The 23,285-nt window shown below is 35.6% G+C and overlaps 1 protein-coding gene across 1 annotated transcript in view; it reads right to left on the reverse strand.

Annotated features, from left to right (window-relative positions):
• Window positions 1–11,903: 11,903 nt before the first annotated feature.
• LOC136029704 (ubiquitin carboxyl-terminal hydrolase MINDY-3-like) overlaps window positions 11,904–23,285 on the reverse strand; it is a 28,347-nt gene continuing 16,965 nt past the window's right edge. Inside the window, exons 2-3 of the mRNA XM_065708210.1 lie at window positions 17,827–17,951; window positions 11,904–13,978 (exon numbers count right to left, since the gene is read on the reverse strand). Of these exons, the coding sequence (XP_065564282.1) occupies window positions 12,929–13,978; window positions 17,827–17,951 (1,175 nt within the window). The 3' untranslated portion in view covers window positions 11,904–12,928. The remainder of the gene's footprint in view (window positions 13,979–17,826; window positions 17,952–23,285) is intronic.

The raw sequence follows: 23,285 nt of genomic DNA on the forward strand, positions 1-23,285 counted from the left end.
AGACATATTTTGTACTCAAGACATATTTTATACCAATGGAAAATATTGACTAAATACAATACCTTTTATACAACGTATAATATCATTGCAATACTATCATGTATCTTTTTTGCTCTTTAGATCCATATGAGTGCGTCATCATTCACACGAACAATGTTTTTTTTCTTCAAATTAAGTCTCTAAAATATAGTCATCCGAAGGGGCACCAGTGACGGTTTTAGGCCTGGTCAGGAAGTAGAAGCCCCCCTCCCCACTTTTCTGACATCTAACTTTAAATCCTATTATTTTATATTTTTAGACTATTATTGAGGTACTTAATTGACTAAAACATCGTCATAATTGTAATTTCAGTTTAACCTGTCCCCCCAGTTTATGAGGCCTAAAACCGCTACTGGGGTGCATATCCTCAGCATGACCCACCAAAATATTGCTAAGCCTCACCGGTAGGGCCTAAGCCCCATATTGGGAATCATGGGGCTAGATACTTATGCCAGTTTGTCTACATTTTATCTGCCCCTGATACATTATACATATATATATACATTTATGGTTCAAGTGTCTGCAATGTCAATATTTTATTTCCGAAACAATTAAGGTTATATCGCACCTATCAAACTTTTGTTGGCTAAGCCCCCCCCCCAAAAAAAAAATAATGATGCTGTATCCCCCCACGTTGCCAAGGCAACGCAAATGTAATTAAATTTTGTCAAAATCAGAGTTATAAAGGGGCGTATTATTTAATAGCTGGGAGATATGGAATACTGAGATATTGCTTCTGTTACCAAGTAAGAGAACGACAAAGTTCACAATTAAGACCCCCCACGACATTATAGGGTTTTCCCTGTCTTAAATTGTGTGTGAACGGCAATTTTGTGGCCTACTTTTAGACAGTGCCATAAAATCTATTTTAGTGGGATTTTGGTCAAAAATTGATACAATTTATTTCAAAGCATTGGCAGTGCTAGCCCGTACTCTTAGATAGCTTAGTAGTAGTCCTATCCCATCCTTTATTTTTTTTTTTATATATTACAGTGAGAGTTTGTAATGTCTTTTTCTGTGCAAGAGGAAGGGGGCGAAAAACAAACCACTCAAAGAGCTTCTAAAAACGATGATAAATTATCCATATGTGCTTGACAATGTACAAAACCATTATGTATCATCAAGCTATTTATTAGGGCTGTCCAATCTAAGATACGATGTTAAGAAAACAAAATTATATAACTGATACCCATAGCTGTTTTTTTTAGAAGTATCGGAAGCTCATTCAGGACATTGTGAATAGGAAACAACTGGATCAACAGGTTAGAGGAATCAGACCCAACTTCTTTAAAACGTGTGAAAATTATTGTTGAATGTACTCCATTTGTCTTGTTCTTAGGGATTTTTTTCGACCAAATTATTTTCAATGATTAGCTTTAAAAAAATTAATATGTTGTGCTATTACATTGTTTATTCTGAAATAGTGTGCCTTCCATAATTATTTAGTGTGCAGTAAAGCGGATGAAGAGGCGACTAAAATTTCTGGGAACCAGGGTTCAGACCAGCCAGTCACAAGACGGTCAAAGAGTCGTGACCTTCAAGAGAAGCGTTTCCAGGTCTAAGCAGGGGGGGGGGCAGGTGCCTACTGCCTTCCTTTTATTTTATATTTTTACACTCCTGTGATATACCCTTCCCCCGCACCACCCCCATTATGAGTCCTAAAACCGCTACTACCCTCCAGGTAACCATAGCCAAACAACTAACACAGTTTTGTGCTACTTTCTTGCCTAGGCAGCTTTGTACACTATTTTTTCTTATTTTTTTTCATGCTTAATGAATCGTCAGAAGATAGATATAAGAATGTGCTAAGATCTACCAGTTTTCCTATAATAAACGATTTCAATGTGTTAAGAACAACTGGTCTTTAATGTGCAACTATTCCTAAAACTGAGAGGCTCAGTATTGAGGTAAACCAAATTCAGAAATAAAATTCAAAAATTTTGGTTTCCCCAAGTTAAAGGGTCAAATTTCAACCAACTATTTTACATTATTATATTTTTAAAGTAGTGAAAACTACAAAACCATTTTGACATGGAAAATATGACCATTTTTAGTTAAAAATTGAGAGCAACAAACCATAGCAAGTGGGAAGAAATTTGGATCATTGTTACTACCAAAATAAACCAAAGATCATTAGCTCACTTTACAAACTGCTGCAATACTTTATTTAATAAATGACAATTTAGCTACAATATAAAATGGCTTTCAGCTACACCACACCATCAGTAGTTGAACTTAATGATAAAAAATAATTATTTCACTTTTATTTAGAATCAACCAAATAAGATTGCGAATATTCTTTTTCATAGCCAAAAAATATATACAGTGTAATGTTCGTCTAATAATAATAGTAATAAGAAAAAGATACAATAAGTAGCATTAAAAAAAGCATATTCAACAAGTTCTTCATTTAGCTGACGGTTTTAAGAAGCAGGGAACAATTACTAGAGAGATGCAGATTATAAGCCCTGGGAATATTTGATAAAATTATTTTGTTTTTCTGTTATTTCTCTCACTGTAAAAGCTGCTTACAGACAAACGTTTTCTGCTTCTTCTTGAAACTCTTAGTCAATTTTAATTTAAAATACGGATTCATGAAAAGTCTTTTTAAGTGAAGAAGAATCAAGTGTGGTGGATAGAGAAGTTGAGAGGAAAAGAATAAAAAGAGATGAAAGTATTCTGAACCTGGACGAGTTGATTCGTCAAAGCCAAGAATCATTAAAAAGCTCCAAGATTACTGTCGATGATAGTATTTCAGCTCCTTTAGATTGGAGCTTGAGTCTTCTAAATAATATCCACTGGAGAGTGGGGAAAACAGATCTTGAAAATGATTTAAAAGCTCTTAAAGTACTTACTACATATATCGACGCTGTGAAACAACCATCGCTCAGATGCTGTAGTGTACTTAGAAGAATCACAAGTAAGACAAGCCGTCTTTCTCAGATCATTTCCGAAGGCTTTGTAACCCATTTGGGTAAATTGAAATTCCAATGTAATTGTGACAGACATAGTAATAGAAATCAAATTGCTGAAGAAGCTCTGAAATCAATTTCAGCAGCAGCTGCCACTCCCTACGGTTTCCATCAGATGAAATCCTTGCTGGAATCAGATTTTTCGAATGTAGCAGTTTCTCTGCCTTACCTCAAAATGTAAGCTTACTTTAGTACCCTTTTCTCTGACTTTGTAATTCACTTCTCACCAAAAATCTTGGACAAAAATTGCTTGCCATGTTTTTCTTATTTTATTAGTAGAGCAATATTTTGACTAACGAACAGACAATATGTCTTGCTAAGTTGTCAAAATTCTGCGTCTTTAATATTCGGGAACGGATAGGGATATCGTGTCGAAACTTCCAGGGAGTGCTGACATTGCTGGACATTGAAATATGACTTGAAAGGAGAGGGAAAAAATTAAAACAACGACACTATCTGCATCCACTTTATCAAAATACCATATTTGCAATATCTTGGGAATAGCCTTGGAGTTAATTTTTAGGTTCTGTAAGAGAAGAAAGGAGGAAGGCATTTTCAATCCTGTGATGCGGGGAGGTAGGTAAGAACGTCATGTCTCCGATCCATCTTAACATTTTTTCACTTTAAGCTCCAATGGGCATTACAATTTATTCCTGCTAAACATTTATTTATATCAACCAAAAACGAACAGAAAACCTCTTAAATAGTTTTTGAAAAATTCAAAGAAGAGTAAAGAGCCATATTGGGGACTAGGACGAGCGAGGGTAAACTCCTGCAATAGTTCGAGCTTAGAGCAAACAGAGGTTACTATAAATGAAGCCCAAATAGAAAATAAATCAAAATGGGTAATTCTATCGAACAAAAAGATGATAGGCACTGCCGTAGATGAATAAATAGATCCTAACGCGAACAAAAATTGAAATATTTATAAATTGATTAGCCTTGTCATATCTTTTTGTTGTTGTGTTGTTGCTGATGTTATAAAAATAAGAACACACATTGCTCGACATAGAAGTCATTTTCAGTTGAGTGCAAATGACGCTATGGCCTTTTGAAAGTTTGGGGGGGGGGCAGTCGATTAACTCATGTTTGTTGTGATTTCTGTTTATTTTAAATTGACTGGATTAATGATTTGGCTTCACTTCGTTTTGGGATTCATTTGTTCGACCTCATCAGGTGTCTGCTATGTTTATGTCTTATGTATATTTTGGTTTCGTTTCGCTTCGGGTTTCGTTTGTCCATTCACAGTGGCTTCTGATCGTTTTGGGTTTGAATTGTTGTGGGATTTTATTTCTGCTCGTCTTAGGGTTTTATGTGGCTCTACCCTTCTTCGAAGAATATCGTTTTTGGATCACGTTTTGAAAAATTAAATTTAGTGAATATAATTTCTTAGACCACACTGCTTACCCATTTACAAGAGGGTTTGAAAGAGAAAAATGGATTTAATTTATATCAAGCAGTGACAAACGTTGTAAAAACAACAACAGAACATTAATTAATTTTATAGATGATAAAGACGTATCTGGCTGTATGAAAAGGTAAAATAATTTCTAAATAATTCATAAAAATGGATTTAATTTATATCAAGCAGTGACAAACGTTGTAAAAACAACAACAAAACATTAATTAATAAAAAAATTCCCGAATATTCAATAATTTTTTTTGTAAATACCTTTCAAATAAATATAGTGTTTTACTTTTGATAGATCCCATTTGCCAATCTGGTCTTATGGAGGAAAAATATCTAGAGATTCTGATGTTTCTTTTCTGTTTTACAGTTGCTTTAAGATACGAGTTTTATTTATTTGTTTGCCTTTTGTTCTTTTTTTCTCTCTCTTGTGTTGTTTTTTGTTTTTTTTTTGTCTAAATTTAACTTAATTATTTTTCTTTTTTTCTTTCCCGTTCATAAAGGCTCCCGGATATGGGGTCGAAATCTTCTGATTTTTTTTTTTATTAATTTATTATATTAGCCGAAATTGGAACGTTCCAGGAGAAAATTAGCCGAAATTGGAACGTTCCAGAATAGTAATGGCGTGATTGATATTCACTAATGCTTGTCCAACATATGTGTATGTATATGTGTGTATGTGTGTGAATATATATATATATATATATGTATGTATGTATATATATACATATATATATATATATATATATATATATATATATATATATATATATATATATATATATATATATATATATAGGGTATAGGCTATAGGGTGTTGGCTTGTGAGATGTTTCAAACAGGCTAAATTGGATACTTAGGTCTACTTTTGCAGTATTAGCAGAGTTTTTAACTAGTTTTCTTATTCATTTAAATTGTCAAAGGTGTTTTCTATAGGGTGTTGGCTTGTGAGATGTTTCAAACAGGCTAAATTGGATACTTAGGTCTACTTTTGCAGTATTAGCAGAGTTTTTAACTAGTTTTCTTATTCATTTAAATTGTCAAAGGTGTTTTCTATAGGGTGTTGGCTTGTGAGATGTTTCAAACAGGCTAAATTGGCTACTTAGGTCTACTTTTGCAGTATTAGCAGAGTTTTTAACTAGTTTTCTTATTCATTTAAATTGTCAAAGGTGTTTTCTATAGGGTGTTGGTTTGTGAGATGTTTCAAACAGGCTAAATTGGATACTTAGGTCTACTTTTGCAGTATTAGCAGAGTTTTTAACTAGTTTTCTTATTCATTTAAATTGTCAAAGGTGTTTTTCTATAGGGTGTCGGCTTGTGAGATGCTTCAAACAGGCTAAATTGGCTACTTAGGTCTACTTTTGCAGTATTAGCAGAGTTTTTAACTAGTTTTCTTATTCATTTAAATTGTCAAAGGTGTTTTTCTATAGGGTGTTGGCTTGTGAGATGTTTCAAACAGGCTAAATTGGATACTTAGGTCTACTTTTGCAGTATTAGCAGAGTTTTTAACTAGTTTTCTTATTCATTTAATTTGTCAAAGGTGTTTTTCTATAGGGTGTCGGCTTGTGAGATGCTTCAAACAGGCTAAATTGGCTACTTACGTCTACTTTTGCAGTATTAGCAAAGTTTTTAACTAGTTTTCTTATTCATTTAAATTGTCAAAGGTGTTTTCTATAGGGTGTTGGCTTGTGAGATGTTTCAAACAGGCTAAATTGGATACTTAGGTCTACTTTTGCAGTATTAGCAGAGTCTCTAATAAGTTTTCTTCTTCATTTAAATTCTCAAAGGTGTTTTCTATAGGGTGTTGGCTTGTGAGATGTTTCAAACAGGCTAAATTGGCTACTTAGGTCTACTTTTGCAGTATCAGCAGAATTTCTAATAAGTTTTCTTATTCATTTAAATTATCAAAGGTGTTTTTTATGAGGTGTTGGCTTGTGAGATGTTTCAGACAGGCTAAATTGGCTACTTAGGTCTACTTTTGTAGTACCAGCAGAATTTCTAATTCTGCACATACACTTCAAGTAAGAAAAATACTTATCTCTATAGTCAGAATTGCATCCTGAATCCAAAGTTATTGTGCATTTGCATCAGAATGGAAATTAATATTCACCATATACAGACCTAGCCTATACCAATTCAGGGTATATATTTGCACGTTAGTGAGTATATGTGTATGTATGTGTATATGTATGTATGTGTATATGTGTATGTATATATATGTGTATGTATATGTATATATATATATATATATATATATATGTATATATATGCATATATGTAAGCCCTATAGATAGGTAGAGTAGCTCCATAGAAGGCTTAGGCCAAGTAGGACCTTGTCCCAGTGGGGCCCATAATAGAAACTGGGAAACCCTCCCCTGGGGGTCATAATTTCAGGTGGAGGAGGAAGAAGGCCCCTCAAATGTACACTCAGCAGGGCCAACTGCCGTGTTCACGCGTCAGATGAGTTACAAACCTTCTCCCAGTAATGGGTTAAATTGCATGGTGAAGCAGAACACCATCGTGGGAGGATCCTCTATAGGAGGACAACTGCGGCAGGGCGTAAGATCCAGATTTATGGACAACGGCCTCTGTAAAGGGCTGCCTCGACCCTTTCGGGGTACCTGCAAGACTGGGAAACTTGCGGTCAATTTTTCCCACTTGAGGAGTGGCGCCCCTCGAGGAAATTATAGCCTAGTAAACAACACAGCACTCGTACGGGATTCTGATTATTGGATAATTTTCTGGGCTTGGTTTGTTTTGATGGGCGTTTTCGGGCTGAAAAACCTCTTCCTAGCTAATTTATCTACTATGGGCTGCCTCCCCGTAGTAGCATAATATTTGTAGGCATGAATATATAATGAGTCGGAGGTAATAGGCTTGGGACTGTCTGTGCAGGATTTCGACTCTTGTTGATAGAAGAGCATCGCCAAGTGCTGAAAACCATGTTGTGACCAAGATGGGCCCAGGATTGCACAAAGCCCCCAACTTACAGGAGGTCCCAGGGACTTCTTGCTGTCCGGTTCTAAGCCGGCTTAAGCGCTTCGGTGTAGACTTGAGAAGATATGTTGGTCCCCATCCTGCACTGGTATCCGGGATCACTGCTTTTCTTGAGGCCAAAATAATTTCAAAGATTTAAAGAACATGAAAATTGGAACTTGGAATGTTACGACGTTAAAAAATGACTATCGCATCGACATTTTGACTGACGAATTCAGACGGTTTGAACTGGATTTATTAGGAGTTTCAGAAACTCATATCCCAGGGGTAGGAAGCATGAAATTAGGTGACATAGAATTTGTTTACTCAGGAAGGAAGGATGGGGTACATAGACAGGGAGTAGGGCTCATGATGAATAAGGAAGCTGCTAAGTCTTGTTTAGGCTGGGAAGGTATTAATAATAGAATACTAATTGCTCATTTTATGACTAAAAAGTTTAGGGTATCAGTTATAGTAGTATATGCTCCCATTGAACCAACTGATGGAGATACTAGTGACTCAGATGAATTTTACTTACAGTTACAGGAGCAAATAGACAGGGTACCAGGTAGAAATATGGTGTTTTTGCTAGGAGATTTTAATGCCCAGGTTGGTAGAAATAGGGATAGATGGTATCCTAGCCTAGGTAATTTTGGTGTAGGAAAAGAAAACAGTAATGGCTATAGGCTTTTGCAATTTTGTAGGTATAACAACCTAGTTATAACCAATACGGTGTTTGGTCACAAAATGGCCCATAAGTTGACATGGTATTCACGTGATGGTAAGACAGCAAACCTTATTGATTATGTTATTGTAAACAGAAGACTAGCAGGATCAATACAAGATACTAGGGTGTATAGGAGTGCCGTTATTGATGTTAAAAGTAAAGATCACCATCTAGTAGTGTCTAAGGTTAATTTAAAGCTGAAATTTCGGAAGAGTAACTCCCTCCCGGAAAGTTATGATGTTGGTAGACTTCAGGATGAAAATTTGAGAAAAAAATTCCAGGAACAGTTGAGTACTAAACTTGAGGGTTTAAAATTTGACAATGTGGAAGATGGATGGAATAATTTCAGAAAAACAATTTGTGAAGTTGCTGATGGTGTCCTAGGGAAGAGTGCTAAGACAGCAACTAGGAATATTAGTGAAAAAGCTTTAGGTTTAATAGAGAGTAGAAGGGGTTTGTATAAGAATTATCTGAGCGATAGGTCGTATGAAAACAAAAGGAATGTAAAGAAAGTGGAGAAAGCATTAAAATATGAACTAAGGAGATGTGAAATGGAGGCGATGGATAAAATTGCTGAGGATCTGGAAGATGCGGCTAGACGGCATAATAGTAAAATATTATACTGGCATGTTAATAAATTGAAAGGGAGTAGCCGATCCGGACTAGTCCCAGTTAAAGATAGAAATGGGGTCACAATTAGTGATAAGGAAAAAGTTAAAGAAAGATGGGTGGAACATTTTGAGAATGTGCTAAACCGAGATACAGTTGCAGGAAAAGATATAGATGAAAATGAAAAAGTTTGTGATACCTTGGATGTGAAGGAAGATTTGTTTAGTGAGGAAGAATTAGCGACAGTACTAGAAGGATTAAAAAATAATAAGGCCCCAGGTGCTGATAGTATGATTAATGAGTTCCTTAAATATGGTGGCTCTGAGGTTAGGAATAAGCTACTGAAGATTATGAACATGATTTTTGAAAAAGGGGAAGTACCCAATGATTTTAGGAAAACCTTAATTAAACCACTGTATAAGAAAGGTGACAAGAGTGAATGTCGGAATTATCGAGGCATTAGTCTGGTCTCTGTAGGTAGCAAATTACTGAGTAATATGATACTTTTTAGACTGAGACATGCTGTAGACAAAGTTTTAAGGGAAGAACAATGCGGCTTTAGAAAAGGTAGAGGATGTGTCGACCATGTTTTCACTCTTAGGTTAATAATTGAGAAGTCCCTTCGTTGTCAAACACCTTTGGTCCTTAGTTTTATCGATTATGAGCAAGCTTTCGATTCTGTTGATAGAACAGCGTTAACAAAGGTCTTATCGTTATATGGTATACCAGAAAAATACATTAAAGTGATTTGCGCTATGTACGAGAATAATACTGCTGCGGTTAAGGTAGGAAATGAGGTTAGCAACTGGTTTTGTATTAAATCAGGAGTTAAGCAGGGTTGTGTTCTATCCCCCTTTATATGGATCATTTTGATGGACTTCGTCTTAAGGAGCACAGGAAAGGCAATTGGAGACCATGGAATCAAATGGGGAGGAAGAACGCTCCTGGACTTAGATTATGCTGATGATTTAAGCATATTAGATGAAAGTGTGAGCAAAATGAATGAATTTTTAGAGGTTTTACGAGTTCAGGGTGCTAAAATAGGCTTGAAAATTAATGTTAAGAAGACTAAGTCACTAAGGTTAGGAATAAGTGAAGATGAACAGGTGACCTTAGGTAACGAAAAGATTGATCAGGTTGGGAGCTTCAGTTACCTTGGTAGTATTATTAGTAAAGATGGTGGGAGCAGTGAAGATGTTAAAAGTAGAATAGCTAAAGCTCAGGGTGTTTTTTCACAGTTAAAAAAAGTTTGGAAGAATAGAAAGATAAGCCTACAAACCAAGATTAGAATATTGGAAGCTACAGTGATGACAGTGGTCAAATATGGCTCTGAAGCATGGACACTCCGAAAAGCAGATGAAAATTTACTAGATGTTTTCCAGAGAAATTGCCTACGGATTGTTCTGGGTACCCGGCTGACTGACCGTATTTCAAACAGTAGGTTGTACGAAAAGTGTGGTTCAATCCCGCTTTCTGGGGCTATAATGAAAGAAAGGTTGAGATGGCTAGGCCACGTTCTACGGATGAAGGATGACAGATTACCGAAGATTGTCCTTTTTGGCCAACCGTCTGGGGCTACACGGAAAGCAGGTCGTCCTTGTCTGGGTTGGGAGGATGTCATAAATAAGGATTTAAAGGAAATGGGAACTTCCTGGGAGGGTGTAAAGAGGGAGGCTTTAAATAGATTAGGTTGGAGGAGGAGCGTGCGTAGCTGTGTTGGCCTCAGGCGGCTTGGTGCTGCAGTGAGTTATTAGTAGTAGTAGTAGTAGTATTCTAAAAGCACATACTTTGTTGTTCATAGTGAATATGAAAGGACCTCTTCCACGATCAATCCTTCAAACAAATTTAACCTGTCCCAAGGACCAACATCCATGTTTTAGAAGAAACAATATTTGACTTACCATGATAATTTTACTATCCTGGGACCATAGAGAATCAAAATTTGGTAGAAATGGTCCTCTTGATTTTAATTAGTAGGCTAGTTTCGATTTGTTTGTAGGCTTAACTGTCACATATAAGCAATTCAAAATTGTGCACTAACATATGATAAGAAATCAACTTTTTCCTTGCTTTGTAACAGAAATTCTAGATTTGAGAATGTATCCTAGCTTATCCTTTTGACAATTCAATGCCTTTTGGCATTCAATCATTCAAGAAATCTATTTGGACCTTTTTACTGTTGTGTACTAAAATTGATCAAATTTTTATATAGAACCTCCACGTGTAAATTTCTAAAAAAAAACAACAACTGTGTAACCATGAATAAAAAAAATGAATTGAAAAGAAAAAAGAAGAAATTACAGTAGCTGTTTAATTTTACGCATCCGAACATACTTGTATTATTAATTTTATATGGTGTAGGACAAACAAAACTTTCGCGATCCATGTTCGAAAAGTGTATTCCGGTTTTCAAGACCTCCTCCTACTGTATATTGGCACAACATATGATGTAACATAAAACGAATCAACAAATTCAAAGTTCTATACTAATTATTGTTATTGTTTAAACGTTGAACCAAGAATAATTAAACACGAAGTTTCCATTTTAATAAAACAATCAGCTGAATTAAAGGACACGTTCGACTATTCCCTTATTTAGTTGCAGAAGTAGGCGTACCTGCCCAAAAAATTTCCGATTTTCACCTAAAATTTCGAACTATAATCAGAAGTATTTATTTTTTATTTTTTTACAGCAGGATCCCGAGTGGATTTATGAGGTTGAATTTTGGGAGGTTAAGAGCATTGTCAGAATAATCCAGCCCTGCTTAAAACAAAGAAAGAGAGACAAAAAGTCCTCTTCTTGGTCGTATTTAGGTTCACCTTGATATCTAGGCTAATTATGAATTAAGTTTTATCTATTTTTAATTTTTCTCTTTTTTTTGTACGTGTCGAATTAGAATCATTAATGTGGTTTGCAGCAAGAAATAAGCCTAGTCGTACAGAGATGAGGGCCTCCTTTTAAGCTATGTATCTAATTGATCCTCCAGGAAGCTTTTGAGAAATTCACATTAAATTACATGGCTGAAAAATTCTTTGTTGAGGTTTAAAAGTTCTCGAAGTGCTATTTTCTGCAGTTCAACGGTTTTGAAGGACAAAGGACATCAAAAATGCATTTTGAATTAGTCAAGAGGAAACCTAGACAACAATTATATATCGAAACAAAATTCAGGAATAATCAGAAATCCAGTTTTTAATGAACAAGATTATATATGCAGTTTCTGAAAGCAGTGGGTGCCAAATTTGAAAAAAAAAAACAGGCGGTAAAATATCAGCAAAAAATAAGCTAAAACCTATGGCACCAAACAGCCTGAAAAGGTGAAGCTTTTCTTTGAAGATTTAGTTGTTTTGGGAATCAGCATATTGTTAATGTCAAAATTTTTTAGGGAAAGCATTATAAAGAAAGTATTGTCAAATTTAACCAATTAGTTTTGCTAATTTATTTTCACAGTTCAAATTGACAACACTAACGACCCTACAAAATTCATAATTTTGAAGAGAGCAAAAGAAATATTTCATAAAACCACAATTCTTAGGAGTGAATCAACTAAGATTGGCCCTGTGGACAAAGAATGTTTTATTTTGATATTCTTTATTAGTTGATACTTTCAACGCAAAACGTTGAAAATTGCTTTATCCATCGGCTAAACTTCATTTTGGAAATTTGCTTTGTATTCCCTTGGATTAAAATCTACAACAAAAATTGTTTAGTGACTGTATAACTTCACATCAATGGTACATGGAATAAAATTTAAAAGACACCTTGTGTTCAAATACTCTTTAGTGTTTTAAAACTTTTAAGAAGCCTAAACGTGAACTCAAAAAAAAGAAGAAAAAACAGAATGAATGTAAATTGCAATCATAAATTCAGCAGAAATATATTCAATCTTGCCACATGCAGACAAAGCTGATTAATTTTGTTAGAACAAATAGCAAAGAAAATTGACAAACAACAGCTTTAGCAAAAAAATCATATCTTTCTTTATCTCCTTCTTTATCAAAATATTTAGAGTTTAAGTCGAGCTACCTTAACTCCAATGGATTCTAAAAGAATAATTTTATTCAATAATCAATTTTTTTTATTCATTTTGCATTATTAATTTTAATTTTTATGTCATTTCATTACATAGATAAAAGCCGATTAAATCGATTCTAAAAATGGAGCTGGGTGCCTAGACTGATGAAATTTTAAAAAGTAAATTAATCAATTAATGGTAGAACTGAATCCCATAAGAGTTCAATGGATTGCCACTTTGTACGCAATACCACTTTAAGTCTATCCAAATCATCTTTATAGTTTAAATCACTTTCAGTTGTGAGGGCAATTCCATGCTTTAAGGTTACAACGCCATCTTTGTTTGATTTGGAGAGACCATTCCAATGATAGATTTCAAATTTATCAGGTACTGATCTTGTCCTCTTAGGGAAATATTCGTCCATAAATGCTGGTAGGAGTATGACCCCGAGGCCTTCTGGATCGAGCTTTGTTTTCATTAGAGCAACATAGTTCGGATCTGATTCAAGGCCAATTTCTCTAAGCACATTTCCAAGCATATCACTAGAAATGAATTTATCACCATCAGGATTAAAACTCTGAAAAATTCTAAAGGCTTTCTCACAAGGAGTTTCTTCTGAAACTAGCTTCTTATCTGGGGAAAATACAACTGTTAAGTGGGTTTCTGAGCTAATCACCCAAACAGGGTTCAATGGAGATTTCAAGTAACTCCCTACACTCAAGTATTTTAAATGTTCCATAAGGGATAGATAACCAATGGAAGATTGCTCAACAATTCCTTTAAGAATAAATCCTTCTATATTCACATCACCGTTCCAAACATTTGTGACCGCTCTTCCTGTAATAAATAAATTAATAAGCGCTTGAGAGCCATGAGCATGAACTGGCTCTATTAAAGGTTCACAGCTCTCCGCCATATCTTCCTGCAACACTTCAATGCCACGAGTTAAAATGACAGAGTAAAGGAAGCACAATATTCCAAACTTGCTCTTAAGATGTCTAACACAATGGCTTAATTTTTTGTTCAATTCCGGGATTTTGATCTCTTCAATTACAAGTCTCGATTGAAACGAATGAATATCCGTTTCTATTTCATTGTTAGCTGTTCTAGTCGCATCTCCCTCCGTATTATCTTCTAAAGAAACTACGGTGACGAGTTGGTGATTTGAACATGCCTGAATAAGAATTTCTTCTAGAGCTTTGACAAACGCAACTTCAACAGTCTCCTCTGAAGCCTGTAATCACAGGAAAAATTCTAGTCAATATGGGAAAATATCTTACCTAAAAAATTACCCATTGACTTCTGCCTAAAAGCAGAAAAACAAGAGCCAAGAGCTCATATGGCACTTGTGACAAGGTCGGAAGAGCCAAGGCTCATATGACACTCCTGACGAAATTGAAACCTAAAATTAGACTCTGTACTAGAGTTATCGACTTTGCTATTCATCTAGAAGCACTGAGCTCACCAAATCACTGGAAATCTCCCCCACCCAACTCCCTCAAAGAGATCGGATCCGATCCGGTTATGTCAATCCCGTATCTAGAACTTGTACTTTTTCTTCCCATCAATTTTCATCTCGATCTCCACACTCTAAGCGTTTTCCAAAATTTCCAGTTTCCAAGATTTTCGCTTCCCCCCTCCAACCCATAATACCCCCGGATCTGATCCGAATTGAAAATGGAGCATCTGAGACATGACATCTTTCAATATATCATGTTTAATTAAGATCCGATCACCCATTCATAAGATAAACACACATAAATTTTCACGATTTTCCCTCCCTCCAGCCTCCCTCCAGATGGTCGAATCGGGAATACAATTGTTATCAAGTAATTTATGCAGGTCCCTGAGACGCCTACCAGTTTTCATCGTCCTAGACCGAACCTCGTCAAAGCACTGGAAATTTCTCCAACTCCCCCAAAAAGAGTGGATACGGGCCGGTTATTTCAATCACGTATCTAGGACTCGTACTTATTCTTCCCACCCAGTTCCATTCCAACCTCTCAACTCTAAGCGTTTTCCTAGATTCCCGGTGTTCCCTCCAATTCCTCCCAATATCACCGTATCCTGTCGGGATTTAAAATAAGAGCTCTGAGACACGAGGCCCTTCTAAATATCAAATTTTATTAAGATCTGATCACTATTCAGTGATCATATCTATTCAGCGTTAAATTTCATTAAGAAAGTTAAAATACCTCATTTTTTCAAATTTTTCCGAATTAACAGTCCACCCCTAACCCCCACGTCTACCATATCTAACCTAGTGTTAACTAAGTCAAACCTCTAAAATAGAAGACATAGAAAATATAGACCAACACCTGAAAATTTAACAAATAATAGGGCTAAAATATGTAAGAAGAAGAAGAATGTTTGGGCAAGATAACTTCTTCATTTGATAAAAAAAAACAAAGTAAAAATAAATATTTATATTTTTTTAACAAGATTTACAGCACAACAATAACACTACTACTCTTGTAAATTTTGGTTTCTTAAAACAACAGCTGTCTAACAATAGAGGGTTAAATCCATTAGGATATTGTCTGAGATTCCAACAGGACAAGCTTCTGATTGTCAAGTTACTAGGGGTTATCTTCATTACATAGAACTTTGTAGGGACTATTCCGAAAATTTTCTCTGCTGAAAAAAAAAAGAAAAAATCGGGAATACCGACAAAAGCACGTCTTTAAAATCTTAGCTTCTATCTTTTCAAGTGATTGAGGCGGTTTTATAGACCAATCGCAGGAATTTGTATGCCCTTTTGCACCTTGTAGACACTTTGGTGAAGGTATATATTTGCATGTGCCCTAAAACAGAGAGCACATGCATATTCAATACTAAGCACGACTCTGCATAACAGTAGAAGAGAGTTATTGAGGAGAAGGGACCCATAATAAATTCCAGTTTTCTAAAAGAAGAAGATCTAGAGAATGACATGATCGGTTCTACTCAAATGATCAGGTCAAACGATATCACACAAAAATACAAACTTAGAACTTTTAAGGAATAATCTCCAGTTATAATTTCGTCTTTAAAGCTGAAACTCTGGTAATTTGTCCCTTGCTATGTCCTACTTATTTACCAGTCATGAACAAGCCCATGCTTTCATCCTGAAATGATTAGCATGAGTGGTTAAACATGTTAGGCTGGGATTTTACGTTATATTCCTGTTTCTTCTGAATGATAATAATAATAAAATGACGGTCTTTATTTACAAGATTGCTGACTCAATCCTATAAAAATAAGAGATAAAAGTTTGGCCCACGTACACTTCTTTGAGACAAATTAGCAGTCACAGAAAATATTAAATGATGCGCATAATATCTCTGAATATCCTCATACCTAAGAAGAAACAACTCTCTCTACTATCCTTAATAAATTGGAGCAGTCAGGCAATAATCGACTATGCAATAAAGTAGGCTTAGTAATAGCGACGTTCCTCTTTTGTTGTTTTTAGCCGCTCAGAACGAAGAATCGTCAAAAATAGCAAGAAGATTTTCTAAAAATTCCGATACCTTCTAAGTGACGAAACGGATCGGAACTGAGGGCCGAAATTTGCATGTGGTCGTTTTATCCAATATGAACTACTGTAGTTTATTGTTTTTGCCTATGGGTAAGTGAGCAGCACATTTATAGAAACCGAATTCCTTATGCACATAAAAATGGCGTGAGTTAGCTTTGAAGTTTAGCAGAGTTAGCACAGCCTTTCTTCTCTTTTCAGATTTTTTTTTTAACTTGCATTGAAATGTGCAAAAATAGGGACATTCTCAGAAATACACTTTAAAAATCAGGCCTCCATTGTTAAAGGATCATTTACATTGCTAGCACAAAATTTTAAAAGAATTTTTAATTCGAATTTTAAAAGAAATTTTTTTTCCATTCCCCTAAGGTCATGAGCTTGAATTCCTACGGGGGGAATCCCCTAAAGCGGCCGCAAAGACTCTATGCAATATTGGAAAATTCGGAATTAAAATAAAGCTTTTTAACATAAAGACTTACACCCTCCTTTGCTGAGAAATTTATTTTCAAGCTTCAGACTTGAAAATAAATTTGTATTTTCAGACAATTTATCAGATTGTATTGTATCAATACAATACTGACACAATACAAATTTAAATTTGTATCGTATCAGACAATTTGTTTTATTTCATAGTTTTCACTAAATTTGCATTGCCAAGGTTATTACCAAAGACAATAGAAATCTGAAACTTTTTCCACTGACAAGCCTAACTGAAAAATCTCACTTCACTGACAATTTATATAATGGAAATGCTGCTCGGCTGGACAATTGGGATGGTAAGTTTTCAATTTAAATTGTGATTTCGACAGCTTCACTAAGGAAAAATACTATGGATTTGGATTCTGGAATTTGTCGGATCGCAGATTGCGTTCATAAATTTTCTTGTTTCAGGTTTGTAATTAAGTAATTCATCCATATGAACTACTCTGCTCCACTGATTGTTCTTAACCTGCTTTCAAGAATACGGTTAATTAGCGAAAAAAAAACTTTGATAAAAGAGGAGTCTTTGGCACTTTATCATTGGCTTAATATGTAACATTGGGTTAGCATTAACTATAATTACTAACATCGACGTCAAAACAAAATTGTCCACCGAACAACAAAATACAAAACAATATTAATTTTAGTTCATTTACCTCTGAATTTTAGTTAAATGATCTTAGGTTTATTAGAATCCAACTTGAACAGTTCATATTCTTCTATTTTAAAATTATTTCTAAAAAAATAGCCTTAGAAAGGTTGGCATACAAACAAAATCTAGTAAAAAAAAAGGAAAAAATAAATACAAATGTGGATGGCACATATTTTTTTTTTCCAGTCAAATGTGAAAAAACCTCAAAAATACCAACAGAACCAACTTTGTTTTTTGTATTAGTTTTGCTGAGTGGCAATAGATGACGTTCGTTGTCTCTTGAAATCACCTACAAAAATAATTCAGATCAACTAATTTGACAGAGGAAACATAAATCTTTCTGTATTTTCGCATAACAAACTTTACTTAGTCATAACATACTCATTTTAAATCAAGTATTAAAACGTACGAATAAAAGAATAAACTGACTTACTTCAAATGTGCCACACATATACCATAAATTCTTTAACAAAAATGCTTGAAGAGGGGCAAGCATGGAACAGGGGCCACCCGTTTCTTGAACAAGGGCAGCAGGACATTGCTTGGAAAAGCTAAAACCTGTAAAAGGAAATTAGAAACAAATAACGTTCTTGGTATGTAGCTTACACAGGGAACATCCTTTACATTTCTTTCGATTAGCACCAATTCTGTAATAACTAAACAGATTTTTTTTTTTTTTTTTTTTTTTTTAATAGCAAACAGTTCACTGCTATGAATGGAATTTGCTTTCATACTGAAGTAGAAGATTCTCTAAACAAGGCAAATAAGAAACACCCACAAGCCCAATGATACTATTTGAACTAATTTCATCTAAAATACCAGAAATACCTGTTTTGAAAAATAATTGGTAACAGAACCCCTCCGTGCCTTTCCATGCAACGGACGCAGACGAAGCGTTGACCTGATTGATCAATAAAAAAAAAAAGAAACCATCATATAAAAACGAAGGAAAAAATGAACTTCAGACCACAATGTCAAAAGTTCTATAAACACCCAGGGCACACACATAAAGTGAAGACCCCTCATTCAAACTATTTTTGTTGCCAGGAGAAAAATTTGGTGAGCAAGTTGACAGCCAATGGCATATTGAAAACAAAACTGATTTGATTCAAAGCTTGTGCTAATGAAGCAGTAAAATATATTCAAGAGTTTTACTCGTATTACATGCAGTGATTATGAGACGAAAAGATGCGGAATCCGGAGAGTTTTTTCTAAGTTTTAGAGCTGAAATGAGATTTCCAAAAAAAAATGTTGTGAGGCAGCAAAAATGTAAAATAAATTCGGAGCGATAACTGTAAGTAAAGTAAGAAACCAACACACTTCGAATTTATACTTCTAACACTTATACCATTAATTTCAATAGATGGAGACTTCAGCTGTTTGGTCAAATTAAGAATTCAGACTGGAATAATAGGGACTTGATGAAGCTAATGCGGGATAACTTTAGATAGTAGCCATATGATATTGCACTGACAAAACTTGATTAGAAATAAAATCACTATTATTAAAGACGGAGTAGATTATTAGTAGATGGAGACTTAAGTTGCTTAGTCAACATTGAGAATTTATTTTAAGAATGATTATTTTTATGAAACTAAAAACTGGAATAATATGGACTTATGAAACTAATGCGGGAGAACTTTAGATAGTAACCGAAATGAATGAGATTGCACTGACAAACCGATTTTAGAAAAAAATCATACCCACTTGGATTAGAAATTAAATCACCATTTTTAAAATTACTGCCATCCAGTTTCTCAGAATTGTTCACTTACATCAATCCCTCTTTGATGTTGGAAATTTTATATCTTGACAGCTCTGACTACACAGGATATCTGAATGTGAAAATTTTCTGTATGCTAAGTCTGGTCCAGATTCCCATAGTAGTAATTGATATTTCTCGTCATCAAACCCGTTTATTATTTTAGCCTTTGATTTCATAATACGATTACAAGCAGGGATTGGATTCTTTTAGATTTGGTTCGAATGAATTAGCATTAGATGAGCTTGATAATGAATCTGCTCAAGGAGGCACACTCGTGCCTCTATAAAGAGGCGACACACGACAATGTTAAGCGATCTTCGGTTCCAGTGGTCGCAGAGGGATGGGATGCATTTCGTAGCCCGAGCTCCAACTAAGAAACCTGCAAAATTTCATCCCCCTCCAACTTTTCCTTCATGGGGAAAATCTGGCCGAAAGTTTCGACCCGTCAACCCCAGCCCCCCTTCAACGTTGTCCGATCGGGCTGAAATTCACAAGTTAAGGTCCCCTAGGGCCCAGGAGCTTATCCGCGAAATTTCAGCTCGATCCAATAACTCCTTCCCTGTTTTCCAGAAACCACGCATAGCCACTTAAAATTCATTTTCTTTTTTTTTCTCGACGCCTACAGGTCACATCCGACATCGGATCTGGGTGTACGAAGACTCATTCGATGCGGAATTCTCCAAGTAAGTGCCCTTGAAAGTTTCGTAGGAAAATCTTAACCCCCCGAAAGTTTCGACCCCCAGCCCCACCCCCCTTTTAACGTTGTCCGATCGGGCTGAAATTCACAAGTTAAGGTCCCCTACGGCCCAGGAGCTTATCCGTGAAATTTCAGCTCGATCCGATAACTCCTTCCCTGTTTTCCAGAAACCACGCATTAGCTACTTAATTAACGCATTTCTCTCCATAAGAGCCCATGTTAATTTGAAATTTTTAAAAGTTATTGAGAAGTTATATTTACACACATGCAAGTGATTAGCTCAGTCGGTAGAGCGTGGGACTTTTAATCCTCTGGTCAAGGGTTCAAGTCCCTTACGGGCGGTTTTTTTCACAACATCAAAAAAATTTTGATAACACCTGGACAGCTTATCATTTGAGAGATAACAGAATATTAGCTTCTTATGAGCAAAAGAAACATTTCGGTCATTCTATCTATTTTTTTTCTATTTTATACAATGATTTAAAAGCAGGGGGGTTGGGGGGCGGCAGCCACCCAACTTCCTCTCCTAATTCCTCTACGAGGAGTACAGGAATTATTAAATTACATCCACCATGGATTGTAGAAAAACGTACAGAAATAATATGAAAAAAACTTCGTTTTCTTAAAGAGTTAAAGAGGCTGCGTCCCAAAGTCGAACCTTAAAACGTACAGGAATTAGAAGAGGCAGTTGGGGGGCTGCCGCCCCCCAAACTCCCCGCTTTTAAAGACTGTTTTGTACAGGTTTTTTGTTTTTTTGCTAACCCCCCGCTCTTGGCTTCGGAAAGGCCCTCTTTTAATTAACAAAAAATTGAAATGAATGAATAATGGAATAACTTCGAAAAATGTTAAACACAAAAGGACAGGAGAACCATTGCGCCGAAACTAGTAATTAGTAACAATGAAGTCCCCCCACAACAAAAAACCTGTACAAAAGGGTCTTTAAAAGCGGGGGGTTTGGGGGGCGGCAGCCCCCCAACTGCCTCTTCTAATTCCTGTACGTTTTAAGGTTCGACTTTGGGACGCAGCCTCTTTAACTCTTTAAGAAAACGAATTTTTTTTCATATTATTTTGTCTATAAAAGGGGCGGTTCTCCATGTTTGTACTGTGGTGCCTCCCTGTTGTAGGTCAAAAATGAATGTCTCTTTAGAACCGTAGATGATCCATTTCCTCCTCAAAAGTTGAAGAAAAAGCCTTTGTAAGACTTGCGAGCCCACTAATCACATACCAAAGTCAATAGGAATATTCATAATAACTAAATTACGTTTTACGAGCCTGTCACAAAAAAAGACAACTCTGCACTTCATAAACACTGTCTTTAAGCTCTCTGCTCCAGTAGATGATGGTAATATGATCAAGGGTAAGCAAAATGTTCAGGAGGTCTTTACTTAGTGTTTTGCCAATGTTAGTAAAATGATTACTTCTGCTGTTAATTCCCCTCAATCAGAATATGATTGTTGTACTTTCTTTGGCCACCTTGCTTCAAGCCAATGTTTTTGAAACTAATGTTCAGTAATGATATTTTTCAGTTTTTCCTTAGATTGAAAAAACGGAGTTAATACAGAGTTTTAGAAGATGCAATAGACCAAAAAATTAAAAATAAAAAATACATATTTTTATCATTTGTTACTTGTCTATCATAAAAATTAACAGAAGTATTTTAAAACATATAGAAGCGCAAAGTTTGCATTTAACTTGGCTATTTTCCAGGATGACAAAAATCCCCTCAAGAATTTTATCCAATTATATATTTTTTTTTGTCATTACTACATTCCAATTCAGTAGTTATTGTTTGTGGTATCAAGTTAGTGGTTGATCAGTTCTAAAGGAAATATGCTAATAAAGTGTAAGCAGTAGGCTACTGTTAGATTCCTTGTTTTATGTTCTTTCCAAATATCATGGTTGCTTTTCTTACAAAGCACCTCACCCTCTCTGCCTGATGGTCCTCGACAGTAACAATGAAATTCTTACTTTATTATACGAGGGAAATATTCAACAATTTTAAAATTATTTTAAAGAATATTCTTATCTAGTACTGCAATCAATCACAGGTAAAATTCGGTATCAGATTCAGAATGCAGAAACATATTTTAACAAAGAACTCATAATGTATAATAAGATTAAATTAAAATAGAAATAGCAAATATTATTAGAATTATTTAAGGGATCATCAGGGAGAGGGGAGAGGTGAATTGTGAGTGTCATGATATTATAAAATATCATGATATCTGAAAAGAGCACAGAACAAGGAATCTAGTAGTGACATTTTATTAGCATGTTTCCTGGAAGCTCTCACTTGGGCATTGTACTGGTAACTCAAGTCAGGATTCCACATCCTGTTGGATAGTTAGTCACCAAATCCAAGCGAAGCACATAGCCAAAGGGCTACCTTGATCCTGTTGGGGTGGCCTGAGACAGTCCTAGCGGACCACAAATCCACAGGTCTATGATTGGTAGGGCTGTTTACCCTCCATCTGAAAATGACTGCCATAAAAAAAATCAGATACGGCCTTGGATGCTTTACCCCTTCAGATTATCGACTCCTGTCCATCGACCAAGTTCTAACCAACAGCTCAACCTAACTGATAAATTTAGCCCTAGAATTGCCACCTCAAATATTTTGATGCTAAACTTCCCTGGAGCAAAAGCCCTGCTTGCTTGGAAGTTTAACAATAATCATATCTCAATAGCAGGCATCACCAAGACACATCTTCTGGGCAACAACTCAGAATCCTTAGGGGAAGGACACTTGATAGCTTGTGGAAATGATTCAGTCTGCTGAAATGGCCTGGGTTTTGTCATAACTGCAGATGTAAAAGGAGTGCCATGATCCCAGCAAACCTAAGACAGGATAATAACAATATGACTTCAAAGTAAGCTTGGAAAATGAAGTATAATAGTATGTTATGCTCTGACTAATGACGCCAATAAGTCTGCCAAAGATGAGTTCACTATCTTCTGTCAGTGCTATTCTCACAGAATTTGCCCTGTGACATCATCACAGATGGAACAATTTTAATGCCACTATCTCAGATTGAGGTGGCGTGTGGCATGGCGTAATTGGTGGAGTGACTCCAGACTTTGTCAATACAAAAAGAACCCACAGTCTGCAGCTCTGTACAGCCAATAGCCTTGCTATCACAAACACATTCTTCCTAAGGAAGAGGATCAACAAGCATACTTGACACAGCAATAAGTGAAAGACAAAGAAGATGATAGACTATGTGATCATAAGTCAGAGATGGAGGTTGTCTATAACCAGCTGCCGAACATACAGGGGATACTAACCACAGATTTCGGCTGCATTTCTTTCTCTCTGTCTCAAGAATAAGTACAGAGGCGGAGTTGCCTACTTCAGTCTCCAGAACTTTAAAGATTGCTGTATCAGAGAAAAGAATGCTGCTGAAATCTCAAAAAGATTTGATTGCCTAAA

The sequence above is a fragment of the Artemia franciscana genome, chromosome 1 (assembly GCF_032884065.1).
Source record: "Artemia franciscana chromosome 1, ASM3288406v1, whole genome shotgun sequence".
Classification (NCBI taxonomy): Eukaryota; Metazoa; Arthropoda; class Branchiopoda; order Anostraca; family Artemiidae; genus Artemia; species Artemia franciscana.